Source organism: Gasterosteus aculeatus, chromosome 7 (assembly GCF_964276395.1).
Source record: "Gasterosteus aculeatus chromosome 7, fGasAcu3.hap1.1, whole genome shotgun sequence".
Lineage (NCBI taxonomy): Eukaryota > Metazoa > Chordata > Actinopteri > Perciformes > Gasterosteidae > Gasterosteus > Gasterosteus aculeatus.
In genome coordinates, this window is record NC_135694.1 from 28,034,724 (window position 1) to 28,050,886 (window position 16,163).

Here is a 16,163-nt window from a genome sequence, read left to right on the forward strand (position 1 = left end):
TCCTGAAAGTTCAGATCGCATCATGGCATCCATGGCATCCATGGCATCCAACGCATGGGTTATAAACCCCTTTCCAATGACAGATACCTATAAGTGTTTATACTCCTCTCAGATGAAGCAATACAGGCACTAAACAAACCTTCAGGGACTCGTTATTGTATCACCTTACCCTCCCTCCCCACACTGAAAAATCAATACCAGCGCAACCCAAATGTCTGCACATCACCGTTTATTGTTCTTTCCCTACACCGAGCGCCGCTTCTCTTAAAACTTTGGATATCTTTGTAATAACAGAGGAGCTGTTTTGATGTGACATCTGAATTAAACTGGTCGTTTGGAAGGCTGATTTCTGGTAACTTCATGTCTCTCATTTGGCTCACTCTGTTGCTCTCAGGTAAGCTGCTCTCTTTGGCTAAAGATACAAAACAATTGCATCTCCTTACAGCTAGTATGAGGTATTTGTTTCTCCTTTGTAAAATGCTCCATTGAAATAAAGCAAACTATAAAAGTATTTGGAACTTTTGAAGATAATTGTTTGCTCTTTCTAGTGTTGCAGCTCTGTGCCATATTATTTTACTTAAATTTACTTTTCATTCAGTTCTGTCACAGATTCAGTTTCAGCAATTCTTTGATTTTACCTTGTTGTAAAATGTATTGTGTAACATCTTAAAACTCAATGCATTTGAAGCACTGCAACCACCATTGCAAGCAAATATATATTTTTGTATTAAAGCTTTAGAACTGTTAAGCAAACAAAGCCTCCATGTAAAGTGTTTTGCCTTTAAAAAATCCCTACTGATAAAAGTATAAACTATATATTTTTAACTATTATTTTTATAAGGTATATTGATGTATACCTATATTGTTGTAAAAATGTGATTATTTCTTAATCAATACCCCCCACATTTTGCACCAGTACGAACTGTAACATATCGAAGGAAGTAACCGATTCATCCCCCAACCTTTCAGCAAGGCTGGAATAACTGCACGTTTCAGTTATGCGCTTGGTCACTAAAACAAATGAGCAACTACTCAAATTACCGGCACGTTGCCACACAATCAATTTGGAGCTGGTTTGGGGCCCCGCGGTCGCGCTCCACATAGGTAGTTATCTAGTTTTTTTTTCTTTCAGCAGCTCACCTGGCTGAATGTGTGCCGGAAAAGCAGAAAAGATCGGCTCTGAACCAGCTGACCAGGACCCTCCTCAGGAAATATGACTGCGGGGTTCGACCTGTCCACAACTGGACCAGTCCGACCGTTATATACATAGACCTCATACTGCAGTCCGTCCTTGATGTGGTATGTGGATCCAATATGATAAATGTCCACACCTCAATATGAAATCCTCTATTATGCATCATCAAGGTGTTCTCCTTTCTGCAGGACGGAAAAACTCAGAGCATAACCACAAGCATTTGGTACAGACAGGTGGGTAGTATCTCACTTCCCTTTTGGATTCTTATGGTGAAGCTTCAGGGGACAAGCCTCGCCCTCTCTGAAAAAACACATTTTTTAAATCAGAACAACGATCTACCTCCTCAGTGACTGACTTTCACGGCTTTAAACTACTTAAAAAACATGGTGGATTTTCAACTGAACATTTTTTGACTATTTAAATTATGTGACAAATTTACAATAACTAATGTATATGAATGATGTAGTATTGATTGTATTACACTTCATGATCACAAACCTGTGCAATATAAACACCGTTTTTTGTCTGTATACATATAATATATTTCCATATAATATCAGTTAATGTGGATATATATATATTTTTTATTACTGCTTATTTGTTTAGTTGTAGTTATTTGTAATCGTAGTATGTCTCTGTGTTACCCTTCCGCCATGGGACCAATACAAGGATTACCTTATCTTATAGGCAGTAAAGTTGAATTTGAATTAATTAGGGATCATGCTCTCTTTTTAAATAGATATATAACATACTCATACAGAAGACATCCTCCTGTCCTTTCAGATCTGGACAGATGAGTTCCTGGTTTGGGACCCGGAGGAGTTTGACGGTATAAATGAGATCTCACTGTCATCCGACGCCATCTGGATTCCTGACGTTATTGTTAGTGAATTGTAAGAAATGACAATCTCTTCAAAATATTCTAGTCAAAGTTCCCAGTCTGGTTAATGTCTAAATCAAAGTCAAGGATTTTGGAACGTGTTTGTCAACTTTTCAAGTAGCTATTGACCTCCATTGATTTCAGTTAACTAAAGAATTCCGCTTGCAGAGGCCTTGACCTAATGCTGTGGGCCCAGAGCAGTCAGCCGTTAAATGAAAGCAAATATGAGTAATATATAAAAGTGTCTTTCTTGCTCCCCACAGAGCTTTAAAAGTATATAAATCTGCATTTTGATGAATAACGTAGACGGTCTAACATATATAAACCAGAATTGCCGCCTCGCGGTCATAGACTGTGCCTCAGCCAACCAGTGAAGTTGCAATTTAAATTCACCACCATCTCTGTTCAAAAATGTCATCGGCCCCTAATTCCCCCCTTTGAGATATTCAAAGGAAATTTACATTAATTGCAAATTAATTATTCAGCTATGGCGGAAAAGGGCTTTTATGAGGTCGCAGTGACATTTCGCTCCAAATTCCAATCAGGTGAGATTTAGGGCAACTCTCCTACATATTTGTGTTAATTATAATAAACGGAGGAATGCGATCATTCCTGTGTCACTTGGACCTCTAAAATGGCCGCCTGACGACCCGCTCTCCCCCGTGTGTGTTCCCAGTGTGGACGAGGGGAAGTCCCTACCGATCCCCTATGTGTACGTGAACTCCTCTGGCTCGGTCAAGTACTACCGACCCATGCAGGTGGTGCTGGCCTGCAGCCTGGAGATGTACGCCTTTCCATTTGACAAGCAAAACTGCAGCCTCACCTTCCGCAGCTGGCTGCACTCAGGTGGGTTTCCTGCCTGCATCAGGTGGTCTGTAAGCCCGTTCAATCACAACTTCCTGCAACTTTCCTAGAATCTTTAGGGGAGATAGAAAAAAACAACAACACTCTTCACCTCACAACCAGAGCTTTCAACCGTCTTCATCAGAAAATGAAGCATGTTGTGTAATTAGACTCCCGTTCAGAAGGAAGGGCTAAATATTTATTTATATATTCAGTGACTTCCCAGTGCCTTCGTGTATTCAAATATGAACTTTTACATTCTGGCCCGAGGTACATGTGTGTTTTCCCATCAAAATGCTAATTTTCCATTACCATTAAAACGATGAAAATAAAGATCAACCATTAAACATTTTTTAAAACTGAGAGTAGAATAACTGGCCCATTCTCAAGTTTAAGTTGGCCTGAGCCACATGAGAACGTGGGCTCGGTTTAGCACTCTATATTATACACTACAGCCAGCAGTAAAGTATTTGTTTAACCTACTTGTGATGCACTACATTGGCATACAGCAACTCTAGTTTATGTTTATATTAAGTCCTATAAATATAGCATACACTTAAAACAGATTTTCTTGTTTTTGGAGGCAAAATTCACATTCAAATTCCAATTCACCTTGTGTAGATGTCTTTGGACCCAATCCATTCAAACAGTGTGTGTGTGTGTGTGTGTGTGTGTGTGTGTTTACTGGGAGGTGAAAGAGATGGGAAATTTACCGCTTTCCCCTTTTTGTCCTTCGTTATGTCTCCCACTCGCAGTGAAGGAAATAGACCTGGCGCTGTGGAGGAGTGCAGAGGCCATCGCTAATGATAAGAGGGAGTTTATGAACGACGGAGAATGGGAACTGTTGTCCATCCCTTCAAGCTACTGGCAAATCCGCCAAGACGACACCAGCTACGCCCACATCCAGTTCAATGTACGCGCCTCCACGTCTCAATCACGCCACATTAACGCAGAGGGAGTGATTTGAACCAGAGGGTTAAAGTAATGTCAGAGAGTTGCTCTGCACGGTGATTGCTTATCGATGGTGAGATCTAAACTGTAGCCTCTCTGTGTGTTAGACCCCCCCCCCTCCTCCACGCCACGCGGGGAGATTGTAAAGTGTAGAGCAATTGGCCGCGACCTTCATGGATCAGGCTCGTGGGCTAATGCCAAATGATGGGACTGTGTGTGTGTGGGGGGGGGGGGGGGGGGGGCTTGTGGCAAAGAGACGGATAGAGAGGGAGGCTGATAGACAGGGGAGGGTGAGCAGCCTTAATGAGACTGTCTCAGTGGCTGCCTGATCAATGGACTTCTTGTTAGTGGCGAGGGAAATGGCCCCGTGGCCCATCGCAGGTGGAGAGCAGGGAGGGCAGCAATTTATTCAGCGGAAAGAGCCAGAAGAGGCCGTCTGATAATGGAGCATTTCATGGCTCGCTGCGATGCTGTTACGCTGTGGCAGTGTTGTTGCTATGTCACACGAAAGATGTCTCTGGCGGCGAAGGCCCATGTTGACTTCCAGATCTCAATTGGTATTATTTTTATTTGACCCAAACCAGCCGGGGACGACAGCCATGTCGTCACTAAGACCGATGAAAGCGGCACGATCTGGATGGCAAGACACACCTGGAGGAAACGTTATTAATGAATGAACGATATCATTTCGTCGTCTCATCGGACGACGGCCTCTTTGTGTGCTCGGCCTTTTCCGCTGCAGGTGTTGATCCGCCGGCGCCCCCTGCTGTACGTGGTGGGCCTCCTCATCCCCAGCATCTTCCTCATGCTGGTGGACGTGACCAGCTTCTACCTGCCTCTGAGCAGCGGCACGCGCATCGCCTTCAAGATCAGCATCCTGCTGGGCTACACCCTCTTCCGGGTCAACCTGACGGACGAACTGCCCGCCACAGCGGTCAATACTCCACTCATCGGTGTGATATTTCCCCGCTTCCGCCTGTATCTTTGATCGTTTTGGTTTTATTTCCCTTTTTTTTAGTTCCAATTGTGTTTATTTTATACATGTGCAAATTGACGGTGCTTGGGGTTAGGGTTACCCTCTTTGTTACAGTTTTTGCAAGCACAAAGGAGATTAAAATGACTTTAGAATGACATAAATAAACTCAACTGAGCAGGCCGACTAGTCTGTATCATAAATAGTTTAAAAGGAATGAAAGGGAACAAGAACTCAGAATGTGTACTGAGTGCTCTGAATAGCTTTAAAGGATCTGACTGTTGATTTTATGTATTACGTACAGTACCAGTCAAAAGCTTGGAGACACTTTCACGTTGAATTGAATGACAAAATGCGTCCAAACGTTTTACTGCTGCTGTATATACTATGTCACCAAAAGGAACAGCTATACTCCAGTAATCAATAAAGACAGCTATAAACAAAACTTAATTAATACTCCCTTTTGCACCAAAACAATCAATGATGCCAACATCCGATACATGTGATATCTGTTTTGCCTCCCGTCACCCAGGTGTGTTCTTCGCTGTGTGCATGGCGATGCTGATGCTCAGCCTGATCAAGTCTATTCTGGTGGTGAAGCTGCTCCACCACAGTGAGAAGGAGGCCAGGCAAATGTCGGTGTCGGCCTGCCTGCTGGACAAGTACGGCTCAGCCGCTCACAGCTTCACAGAGAGCGCTCTGACCTCCGTCAGGACGCTCGATCGCATCAACGGAGGTGAGCCGCGAGCTCAGAGAGCTTTCCAGTTTCTAACCTTGAACATGAAGGCGAGACGCTTGAAAGCGCTCGGTCACGTGAAGCCGCGCGGCCGCAGTTCTGTGCTTCTTATTGGGACATCATCTCAAGGCTAAGATGACTTTTAAGAGACTTTATATTGTAAAACATTGCAATAATTTATCTCGGCCTAATATTTAGATCCCGTCTGAGAGTTTTCCATCAATGATAAGAGGGGGAAGAGCGATCCGTACCAAGCTAAGCCCTTTGGAAACAACCAAAATACTGTTCAGAGAACCTGTTAATTATTAACCAATATTCATTGTTCCCATTCCAAAGCAGATTATGAGTTTGACGCCTCGCTGGAGGAAGATCTGCTGTCCCTGAATGAGATCCCGGAGGTTCCATCTGGGCTGGAGTGGCTTCTGCAGGAGCTGGTTTCCCTCCACCTGGCCTTCTCCCAGGAGGACAGCGAGTCTTCCGCTCAGGCCGAGTGGCTGGCCCTTTGCTCCAAGCTCGACTGCTTCCTGTTCCGCTTCTACCTGTTGGTCCTGGTCTCGTACGCCGCCACGCTGCTGATGCTCTGGGCCAGCTGGAGCTTCGCCTGACCAGGGACTTAATGATACTGGGAAGGAACGTTTTGTTTATGATGTTCGTTTTTTCTGTTTCAATGCAAAGACAGGGATGCAGAATCATTATTGTGGACGAAGATAAGAGGACATGTTTTATTTCCCTTCGACAAAAGTTATTGATTAGAGTAGGATACGCTTTATACTATGTGACAATATTTAACCATGCTGTTAAAATAGACTGCATCATTTCAATGAACCTCTTACCTTTGTGGGGTTTTCTTCTCATGTCATTGAACATTCACATCTGATGATTAAGTATGAAATCCACCTTTAAACTCAATTGAATGCGTACACAAGATCATTTTGGTTATCAGTTAAGGGTTTGATTTATCGTTTATTTTTTATCTATATCCCCGTTCCCAAATCTCAGCGGAGATCCTTTTACCTACGCTGCCTGCCCAACCTCCACATTACAGATATTACATTGCCACCGTAGAGCAGCAGTACAGTTTGAGATCGTTTCGCATCTGTTATCATGAATTCTCGACAGTGAAGATTGACTCAAAGATAACGCATAATGAAGCAGCTCTCTGGGGAAAAACCTCAGTGCCCGTGTGATGTGATGATACTGTATTCACACTTTAATCTCCATCCCACTGCCGCAAAATAGATCAATAAAACCCATCCAGAGCTCAGCTGCCGCTTCTCCGTTCCCTGTTGGTTTCCTAATAGTCATGAACAGAATATCAAAAGGGCGTCACAGCAAACTTTCCAGTGGAAAGATCTATAATAACGCAATTTTCAGTGTCTGCAGATCTCTTCTTCCAGTGGATCTGGTTACACGATGTTGGGCAACTAAGCCGAAGATGCATGTTCAGTTAGGACTTTGCTCCTGTCTGTATGAGGTAACAAATGTCTTTATTTGGGGTTCAAAAGCTCGCTGTGAGTATGAGTGTCTCACAAGAGGGATCTGCTTTCTCCAAATAAAAGAAAATCCCATAAATGTATTTGTGTGAAGTGAAGTGAAAATAAAAGCCTGAAACCAACCAGAAACCTGCCTGCTCATATTTCTCACATCCACAAAGTCATATTACCATTACGGAAGACAGCTATGAACCCTCGGGGGCCGCAGTGTTCATGTTCGCTGTAATTGAGAAGCTGAAAAAGCCGGTTGAACAAACATTGTGTTTGACGTTCAGGAGTTGTGAACGAGAGCGTTACAGACGGCTTCTCAGTTCTTCTGAAACACATCGGCTGTTATTCAGCCAGGCACAAACAAATCCAAGGAGAGCCTGGCGAGCCGCGATACAACCCGAAAGATAAATAGCCACAAATTCTCCAACACTGGTATCCTGTGAAGAAGCAGCACAATAACGGCCGTAGAGTCACTTACGTTGGAGATGTTCAGGGGTCTACATCCCTTTGGCCATGTTGTCAACTAGCAATGATACATTATTTCCTTTTAGTAAAGACAAAATTGAAAGCCTTCGATGTTGGTGGTTTGTCGACATTGAAGGCATACTGAAGGTTTTGTGTGATAAAAGGGCCGTAAACGCCGAAACCTTCCCTGTCAGTAAGTTAGTCGACCCTTTGGCCTAACGGCCTCTTAATTGTGCCGAATCACTGCAACGTACCGGCCTGATGTTGGCGTGCTATTCAATTAGATGATCACTCAGACGTGATATACGATCCGGTCACTAGCTTTCATCTCTGCAGTCTTTTGGGGCTCCATTTACCTCAGAGAGGTTATTGAACAAGGAGGAGTGGAGCTAACAAGGTTTCCGAAAGCGGATGCAGGCGCAGCGACGGATAAGGCGGATGGATACGGAGGATATGGGCGTGAGGCATCCCGTGGCCTCTCATCAGACTTCCACAGCGGCGGGGAGCGGACGCAGGTGAACCGGCGCCATGAGACCGACGTGGGCCTGGACAGCGCTCGTCTTCCTGCTGGTTCAAGGAGCATCAAGAGCCTGCACAGGTACAGCAGCTCCTGTCTTACAGCCTTGTCTCCAGCGTAGGACTCTTATTCGAGTCGTACTTTTAATTGTTGACTGTGTGGTATGACTGCAATATTAGACTTAATTACTCATGAATTTGGGATTTTATTTTTCAATCAAGACAGAAGCTTATGAGGTCTTTTCGGAAAAAATCATCTTGACATTAGATGTTGTGAGAGTAAAGAGAAATTAGACAAAAAAGAAAAGAATTGAGAAAAAAGCACAAAAAAGCATAGTATTAATAATATTACTATTACTACTACTGTAACAGCAATAACATACCATGTACATGTTTCTTTTTTAATGTAAAGATAAGTGGATTCAGGCAACATCTTTTGGGATTAACACCATTATGTATGCAGTTTTAATATATAGATGTTGCATTTTTGTTGTTTTGTTTGATTTGTTAGTCAATATAAATGAGGAAGACGTTTTGCTACGTTGTGCTGTCTAGAAAAGGTTCATCTTTTATCAACAATCTGCCCGATTTAGAGTGAATTAAACATTGATATAATTGTATCACTGCTGAATCCAACACGGATTCCTCTATTGATTCCCTTATCAATTCCCGTTAACGTATTAAGTGGTAAAAATATTCACATTAGTGCATCTAACAAGATAGATTTTTTTATTCAAACATTTTCAGTGAAGAAACTGGGCAGCAGCCCAGGAAGATTTGCCAACGCCACATTAGTGCGGCTGTCTGAGTTTTTGAGCGCGGGGTATAAGAAGGGGGTGAGACCCGTGAAGGACTGGAGGACGTCCACACTAGTGGCCATCGACCTCATGGTTTACTCCATCCTCAACGTGGTGAGTTACACACTTCTCCACCTGCCAGCAGTAAACTCTGATGCACATATTGTGATTTCTTTAAAAACTTGGCCGCCAATATTGAGCAGACTGTCGTCTTATGCTGCTATTAACACCACCAGGCCCCAAAATGTACTGTGTGGTAATATGATTGAACACATTATTTGAAATACATGGCCTCCAGATTAACAAATAAAGCCACCAACCATATGTTGTATTGTGCTTCTATTAAGTGATGCTGGAATGAGTCCTAAAAGACAGAAGAGTAATTTTGTTCCCACAGGAGGAACATCGGCATTTTATTCGACGATGTTTTTTTGTCCACGTTTGAAAATAAATGATTTTTCTTAATAATCAGTTTTGATAACCTATGAAGCACCTCTCATTAGCCCACTAATGCATTACTTACATTACCACATTTCCTTTTTTGAAACCGTGCAGAAATACCACGTTTTAACGGAACAAATATGCCTGAACAGGATCCAGCATTCAAATGGTGATTAGGAATTCAAATGAAAGCTTGAATTAAACTTGGAAATATTCTGTGTTTAGCCCCGGGGTGTAAAATATTATTAGGACGCTTCTGGCTCTATCGTAGCCTATAATCTTTTATTGTTATCTGACTGTGGTTTTTTAGGCCTGTTGGCTGCTCTCTGAAAGGTGTGCGTCAGACTAATAAGCATTTTATGGGAAAAAGGGGGTCACATGGTCAAAAGGTAAAACTAGACTTACAATTCCATTATATAATAATTATTAAGCCCGTAAACAAGCTTTATTAAAAATAATCCAATTGACATTTGGGTTTTACATTTAAATGCAATCAGCACAACGTAAAATGAATAAATGACATTTCTTAATAATTTGTGTCTCCACCACAGGACGAGAAGAACCAGGTGTTGACAACGTACGTATGGTACAGACAGGTGAGGCAAAGACCAACATGTACATGTGCATTAATCCACTATCAAATATTTCACCCATCGAACAAATATGTTATGATAATTTAGCTGCTTCCTTTCACCGCTTCAGGCGTGGACGGATGAATTCCTGGTGTGGAACCCAGAAGACTTTGACGAAGTCAAACAGGTGTCCATACCCACAGCCAACGTGTGGGTGCCTGACATCCTCATCAACGAGTTGTAAGAGCCTCTTCTGCCCCCCCCCCCCCCCCTCCCTCCCCCTCACTATCTGCCTTTGCTCCGCCGACGAGTCACCGCGGAAACGTTTGTCTCCCACGTGCACAGCGTGGACGTGGGAAAGTCCCCGGACATCCCTTATGTCTACGTGACGCACGACGGCCTGGTGCGCAACTACAAGCCCATCCAGGTGGTCACGGCCTGCACTCTCAACATCTACAACTTCCCATTTGATGTCCAGAAGTGCAGCCTCACCTTCCAGAGCTGGCTGCACACCAGTAAGACAACCGCCACGCTCAACTCTTTATTTTGGTTTAAAACATTAAACAGCTGCTTTCTGGTCTGAATACATAAATAAATGCATGTGCATTTGCTCGTTTATTGCAAGACATATTTTGTTTTTGTTGTATTGTATTTGACTATTTAATTATTTTAATTATAATAGTTTCACAAAGAGAAAACAGAGGAGACATTATTCCACCAATTTACAGAAAACACTAAAAGCCATGTTGTAATAAACCCCACTTTGCTGTATTTCTTTGTTACAATTTTGTTTTACGAGTCCCTTCCACACAGTGAGGCTTACCAACACTGGTGTTAGATGTTCTCATTAAGACCCGAGTGAGACAACCGCTCTGTTCCCCCCCTGCTGTGACACGCACCGAGAGAACCCGAGAGAGGGGGGGCGTTTCACGCTGCTCTCTACATTGTGTTCGATCCGCAGTTGACGACATCAACATCACCCTGATGCGAAGCCCCGAGGAGCTCAGGGAGGACAAGAGCGTCTTCATGAACCAAGGAGAGTGGGAGCTGCTGCACATACTGTCCAACTACAAGATCTTCAGTGTGGACAACGACGACTATTATGCCGAGATGAAGTTCCATGTGAGCATTTGAAATCACGATTTTGAATAGTTACAATAAAAAAACAAACAGATTAAACCTTTGGCTTAAAGGACAACACAAGGCCCAGAACTATTGGGCAGATGGATACATTTATATGTTCACAATTTTCTTTTCCCCAGTTTCTTTTTTGTTTTATATGCTAAGCTAAGCCAACGCTTGTCCCGCCTCCTTTCCCAGCAGACGTTTTGACGTGATTTAAAACCTTTTTCCCAGGTGGTGATCCGGCGGCGGCCGTTGTTCTACACTGTGAACCTGCTGCTGCCCAGCATCTTCTTGATGGTGATGGACATTGTGGGTTTCTATCTGCCGCCAGACAGCGGAGAGAGGGTTTCCTTCAAGATCACTTTGCTGCTGGGCTACTCTGTCTTCCTCATCATTGTATCCGACACTCTGCCTGCCACTGCCATAGGAACCCCTCTGATAGGTGACCCAGGTGTATTACTGCTTACCAGTGGTTTGGATTCAGAATATATCTTATTTAAGATGAGTCCTGCAGAGACAGATTGTGCAAAAAAACAACAACAACCAGTCATTTCAGTATTTTTAAAGGCTGGAGACGATAGAAGGCAGGGACACATCCTGGGTGTCTTTAACAGTATAACACTTGAATTCATGCTCAATCCAACTGATTATTGAAGGAAGGTTAACGCACATGCAAAAATAGCCCAACCTCCTACCTACTGAAACGCAGTCATTTAGAAATGTATAAAGTATGGAGCAAAATTCCGCTGCTATATCTGCTTTTGTAGAACATCTATGGGGGGGATCATCATCACCCACCTTGTCTCTCTTCACCGGTGCTCTAGGTGTGTACTTCGTGGTCTGCATGGCCCTGCTGGTGATCAGCCTGACCGAAACCGTCCTCATTGTGCGTCTGGTCCACAAGCAGGACCTGCAGCCCCCCGTGCCTCAGTGGGTGAAGTACTTGGTGCTGGAAAGAGCTCCGGTCCTCTTCTGCATCCACAAGAAGCACAGCCTGTGCCCCACGCTGTCCTCCCAGGGCACCGATCTGGAGCAGTACAAGGACAACAACTACGGGACTGGTGAGCAGGGGAAGGCACGTGAAGGTGCATGTGTGCATGTGAAGCGAAGGTTGATCCAAATGACCTGCCTGGATGGAACAAGTGTGGCGTGTTGTCTGTGATGATTTTGCAGATACATCCAATGCTTCCTCAGTAATTACATACAAAAACTTCACTATACATTTCCGTCATCCATTTCTATCATTTGCTGTTGCAAATTCATGGTCAGCTAAATGCACTTTTTAGGAGACAGAGACGGGTGGACAATTAATCAGCAGTAGCGGAGACGAAAATGAAAAGTCAATAAAGTCGAAAGGTTTTTAACCCTGTTCAATCAAGAGCGACTTTGACATTTCTGTGGAGGTTTACTCTTCTAATTCCACTCGAACAAAGGTTATTCTCTCTGAAACCTCACACCTATCTCAATGGAAAACTTGCAAAATGAAGCCCATCCTCGTTCTCGCCCCGCAGCTCAGTGCCCCCTCCACCACACCTGCGAGATAGGCCGAAGGCTCAGCCACCACGACAGAGAGGGCCGGCTCCTCGGCCTGGGCCTGCCGCCGTCCAGGGACCCCGGCCCGCCCGTCATGGACAACATCCTGCACGAAGTGACGGCCATACGCCACTTCCTGGAGAAGAGGGACAGGTGCCGCGAGGTCGCCAAGGAGTGGCTGCAGGTGGGCTACGTGCTGGACGTGCTGCTCTTCAGGGTCTACCTGGTGGCCGTGGTGGCGTACAGCATCACGCTGGGCACGCTGTGGTCAGTGTGGCAGGTCGCCTGAGTCTCGCCCCTCTTAACCGCTGTGGACACGAGCTCAGCGGGGAGAGCGCTGAATTCAACGGGCCGGTTGTTGGCTCTACGCCCTGTGCAGCTCGGTGTAGAGGGAGGCACGTGTGTAGCGACCAGACAGGGAAAGGCTTCACCTGGTCGGGGGGGCGATGTACAAAGGTCAAGTAACCAAATATCCCGACGAGTATTATCGCTATTATGAACATTTTCGCTTTGACCAGAGAGTTTTAAAGTCGCGTTTGTGCGTTATGATATGTTTGTCCAAAGGCCTCACACACTTATAGATGTAATGAGTGTTCAACATTAAGACGGATTAACAAGAATGACAGCAGCAGTAACGCAACGGGAAAGAAAGACTTCAACAAATACATTAATCGGGCAAAATGTTGAGTGTTTTGTATTTACTGAATTATGATAGAATTAATTAAAAAAAGAGCAACAGACCAGAAAGCATCATATCAAACACGGTAGTTTTGTCTGCTTGTGTTTCAGAAGCCTTGAAATAATCATATTTTGGGGTTTAATCAGCCAATTTAAAAACAAACATGGAATATCGTCACATTATTCAGTGCCTTCAAAAACAAAAACACCTGAAAAGCCAGAACATGTTTTGATAAAAGGTCCATCAATGACACAGTTTAAGAATGAAGAATGGACCAAGAGGCAGGCTGTTGAGATGTGGGACATTTAAAATATATATTTATTATTTATAAAGGTAAAACGTTGCAGTGTACATCTACATCAATAAATAAGGTATATATTTACATTAAACAATATATGAACAATTGATATGGGTACATATAAGTATAGTATTAGTAAGTTATAAGGGCATATAACCGGTTTTGCACTACATGTATATTAAAGAAGCATTTGACTGCTTGTCCCCTTTCCTTGAATGTAGAATTTATATAGATATACATACAGATCATACAGATTAATTTAAGCCTATTATTAGTTTATTTAATAAATTATAAAGTGTGTAAAATGGTGAAAGCTTGTGAGGCTTCTACTACGTCAATATATGTTCAACGTCCCCTCATGTAATAAAATCTGTCCAAACACTCTGCTAGTGTTGAACGGGACTTGAATAACGTGTCTCAACAACAGATGTTTTCTGTGTTTTTTTATTTTGTTGCAAAGAAAATCCTGTACCACTTTCACCTTACTTTTAATTAAATGTTGTGTGGGCCACAATTAAAGGAATAAGAAAATGCGTGAATTGGTGATGATCAATTGCTAAACTGATCACTAACAATTACTGATATATTTAATTGCTCATTCTGTGACTTAAGTTGTTAGAATATTGATGCACAGACACACAGACAACCAGATAACTCCTGCAGTTCCACCCAGAAGCCAGAGGAGGGCGCCATGCACACCAGGGCCAGTCAACTATCACAGGTTAGTCTCGTTCCAGCACAGGGAGCGTGTCAATGAATGATAACATGAATTAACAATAAGTCGGCTTAATCAGGACAATACATAGGAAAATGTAGCCATTTGAGCAAGAATAAACAACCATGTGAAAGAAATACATTTTAAAAAAGCCCATCGCATTTGGCTCAGAAGATTCTGTATCGTCTCATGAATGTTGTTGCTATAGTTTTTTAAATCCTCACACCGGGTCACATGCAGGACCTGTTTTCAGATTAGTGTATCAATCAGAGATCTAAAGTGAGAGATGTCCTTCTCTCAACTCTATCCAAACATCCCCCTGGAGATCCCTTTTTAAAACTGGACTTAAATCCCTTGTTTGCAAGAAGATTTCCACCGAATGAATACATAACAATGCAAGAGGAAAACGGTATCACTTAACCCAGAGAGTTTGGCATTCAGTCTGTTGAAAAATGAGCCCATCATGCTGTGTGAAGAGGGAATAGATAATGTTACTATTGCCAAAACACCTAAACTATAGCGAAACTTAACGCTGCTTCTTATGACAACAGCATGCATCCATCTGTGTATATTTACCCCCCTAACCAGCCATTGTATTAGTTGTATCAATACAAAAAATAAATATGTTTAATAATGTATGGTTTTAAGAATATTTAACATTCAGAACAGCCCCCCCCCAAAAAAGGAACTCCAGGAACATAAACAATCCAGCCTGTAGATGTGTGGGTCAAAGATCAGTGGTGGAACCTCACGCTGCAACACAAAGGCCCTCCACTGTTCATATTACCGCCCCGACCACCATTCATCCCCCGGCCTTTCCTTCCTAAAACCCCGAGACGAGATCAAAGTCCCACTAAAGCAACAAGTCCAACTAAACCATTCACAATGACCGTTTCTCTCCTCTCATTTCCTGTTTTTCTTTTACGTCAAAGCAAAAGCAAAAAAAAAAAAAAGTTTAAATAGATGTATAAATAAATAACCACAGAGCTGCCATGTGTTTGGACCAAATACTTGGGAGTCAATGCATCCAAGTGGAAAGCTACCTCATTAGTTTCAAATACACTGAAGTCAAGATATGATCCTGTGTGCCAAAGAGAGGAAATGAGCAAATATAGTGGTTTTATTGGGACGCTTTTGATGCGATGTTTGTTTTTCGCTGTACACACAGACGGTCTCGTCTCGTCGATAAAATCACAGCCGCCCGATGACGACGGCAATGCTTACCTCGCGCTACGCGGCCGGGCTGACGGCGCTCTCATTGGGACTTTGGGAGGAGAGGGTCATGAATGCAGGCTCAAAGACGAAGAGTGGGAATAATGCACTGTTGTGTGTTTCTTCAATACTGGAAAAAGCTTGTATATGAATTGTGCTGCAGAACAGCCCACTAACATCAAAAACGGGGGTCACCATTTTTTTCCGCCCCTCCATCACCGTTCAAACCTTTGCGTTTGTAGGGTTCGTCATCTGGGAAAGAAGAAAATGCTCACAATAATCCATATAAATGACTATTCTGATCAAACAGCATCGCACTCTTTTAATAGTTTATTGCACTTCTTTACGTTCTGCTGATTTGCATTGACAATGAACAATATTATATATTAGGTATTGGATGATTTCTTTCAAAAGGCCTCAGCTGTTGATCTGCTAAATGACCTCACACTGGAACAAGACAAAGCATCGTTCAACACACGAAGCCGGCAGCGAAATAAAAAAGAAAAGACTCGCTTCCTCCACAACGACAGCGGTGCTCGTGTGACAGGAGAGCTTCTCGCGCACGCACGGCCTGCGTATCTAACCACGGAAGACGTGACCTCTGTGGCTCAGACAAAAAGGCGCTGGGGCTCGAAGCGCTGCTGCAGTTACCAGCAGCTCATCACAGCCACGAAGCCGAAGACGTCCGTGAAAACACACAGCGAGCTTGTCGAAGGGCGAGTGGTGGTATTCGGTCAGGTGCTTCGCT

General features: G+C 43.4%; 2 protein-coding genes across 3 annotated transcripts; both read left to right on the forward strand.

Moving 5' to 3' along the window:
• Positions 1-233: 233 nt before the first annotated feature.
• htr3b (5-hydroxytryptamine (serotonin) receptor 3B) lies at positions 234-7,200 on the forward strand. 2 transcript variants are annotated; one of them, XM_040182917.2, is made up of 9 exons: positions 234-394; positions 1,133-1,299; positions 1,384-1,428; positions 1,979-2,088; positions 2,752-2,921; positions 3,674-3,831; positions 4,612-4,822; positions 5,375-5,578; positions 5,915-7,200. In XM_040182917.2, the coding sequence occupies exons 1-9, from the start codon at positions 361-363 to the stop codon at positions 6,181-6,183; spliced, it is 1,368 nt and encodes a 455-aa protein (XP_040038851.2). In that variant the 5' UTR covers positions 234-360; the 3' UTR covers positions 6,184-7,200. The 2 variants fall into 2 exon arrangements, with proteins under 2 accessions (XP_040038851.2, XP_040038852.2); XM_040182918.2 differs by having other exon boundaries at positions 5,918-7,200.
• Positions 7,201-7,877: 677 nt separating this feature from the next.
• On the forward strand, positions 7,878-14,021 carry htr3a (5-hydroxytryptamine (serotonin) receptor 3A). Its single transcript, XM_040179690.2, has 9 exons — positions 7,878-8,125; positions 8,791-8,954; positions 9,833-9,877; positions 9,984-10,093; positions 10,199-10,368; positions 10,815-10,975; positions 11,210-11,420; positions 11,803-12,039; positions 12,490-14,021. The coding sequence occupies exons 1-9, from the start codon at positions 8,056-8,058 to the stop codon at positions 12,798-12,800; spliced, it is 1,479 nt and encodes a 492-aa protein (XP_040035624.1). The 5' UTR covers positions 7,878-8,055; the 3' UTR covers positions 12,801-14,021.
• The last annotated feature ends 2,142 nt before the right edge of the window (positions 14,022-16,163 follow it).

Bases quoted from the DNA above. Each gene is read 5' to 3' on its own strand.
- htr3b (XM_040182917.2), top strand. From the start codon at position 361: ATGTCTCTCATTTGGCTCACTCTGTTGCTCTCAG. The intron at 2,922-3,673 runs GTGGGTTTCCTG...TCCCACTCGCAG, and splicing joins CCGCAGCTGGCTGCACTCAG to TGAAGGAAATAGACCTGGCG. The intron at 4,823-5,374 runs GTGTGATATTTC...CCCGTCACCCAG, and splicing joins GGTCAATACTCCACTCATCG to GTGTGTTCTTCGCTGTGTGC.
- htr3a (XM_040179690.2), top strand. From the start codon at position 8,056: ATGAGACCGACGTGGGCCTGGACAGCGCTCGTCTTCCTGCTGGTTCAA. The intron at 8,126-8,790 runs GTACAGCAGCTC...AAACATTTTCAG, and splicing joins AGCATCAAGAGCCTGCACAG to TGAAGAAACTGGGCAGCAGC. The intron at 10,369-10,814 runs GTAAGACAACCG...TTCGATCCGCAG, and splicing joins CCAGAGCTGGCTGCACACCA to TTGACGACATCAACATCACC.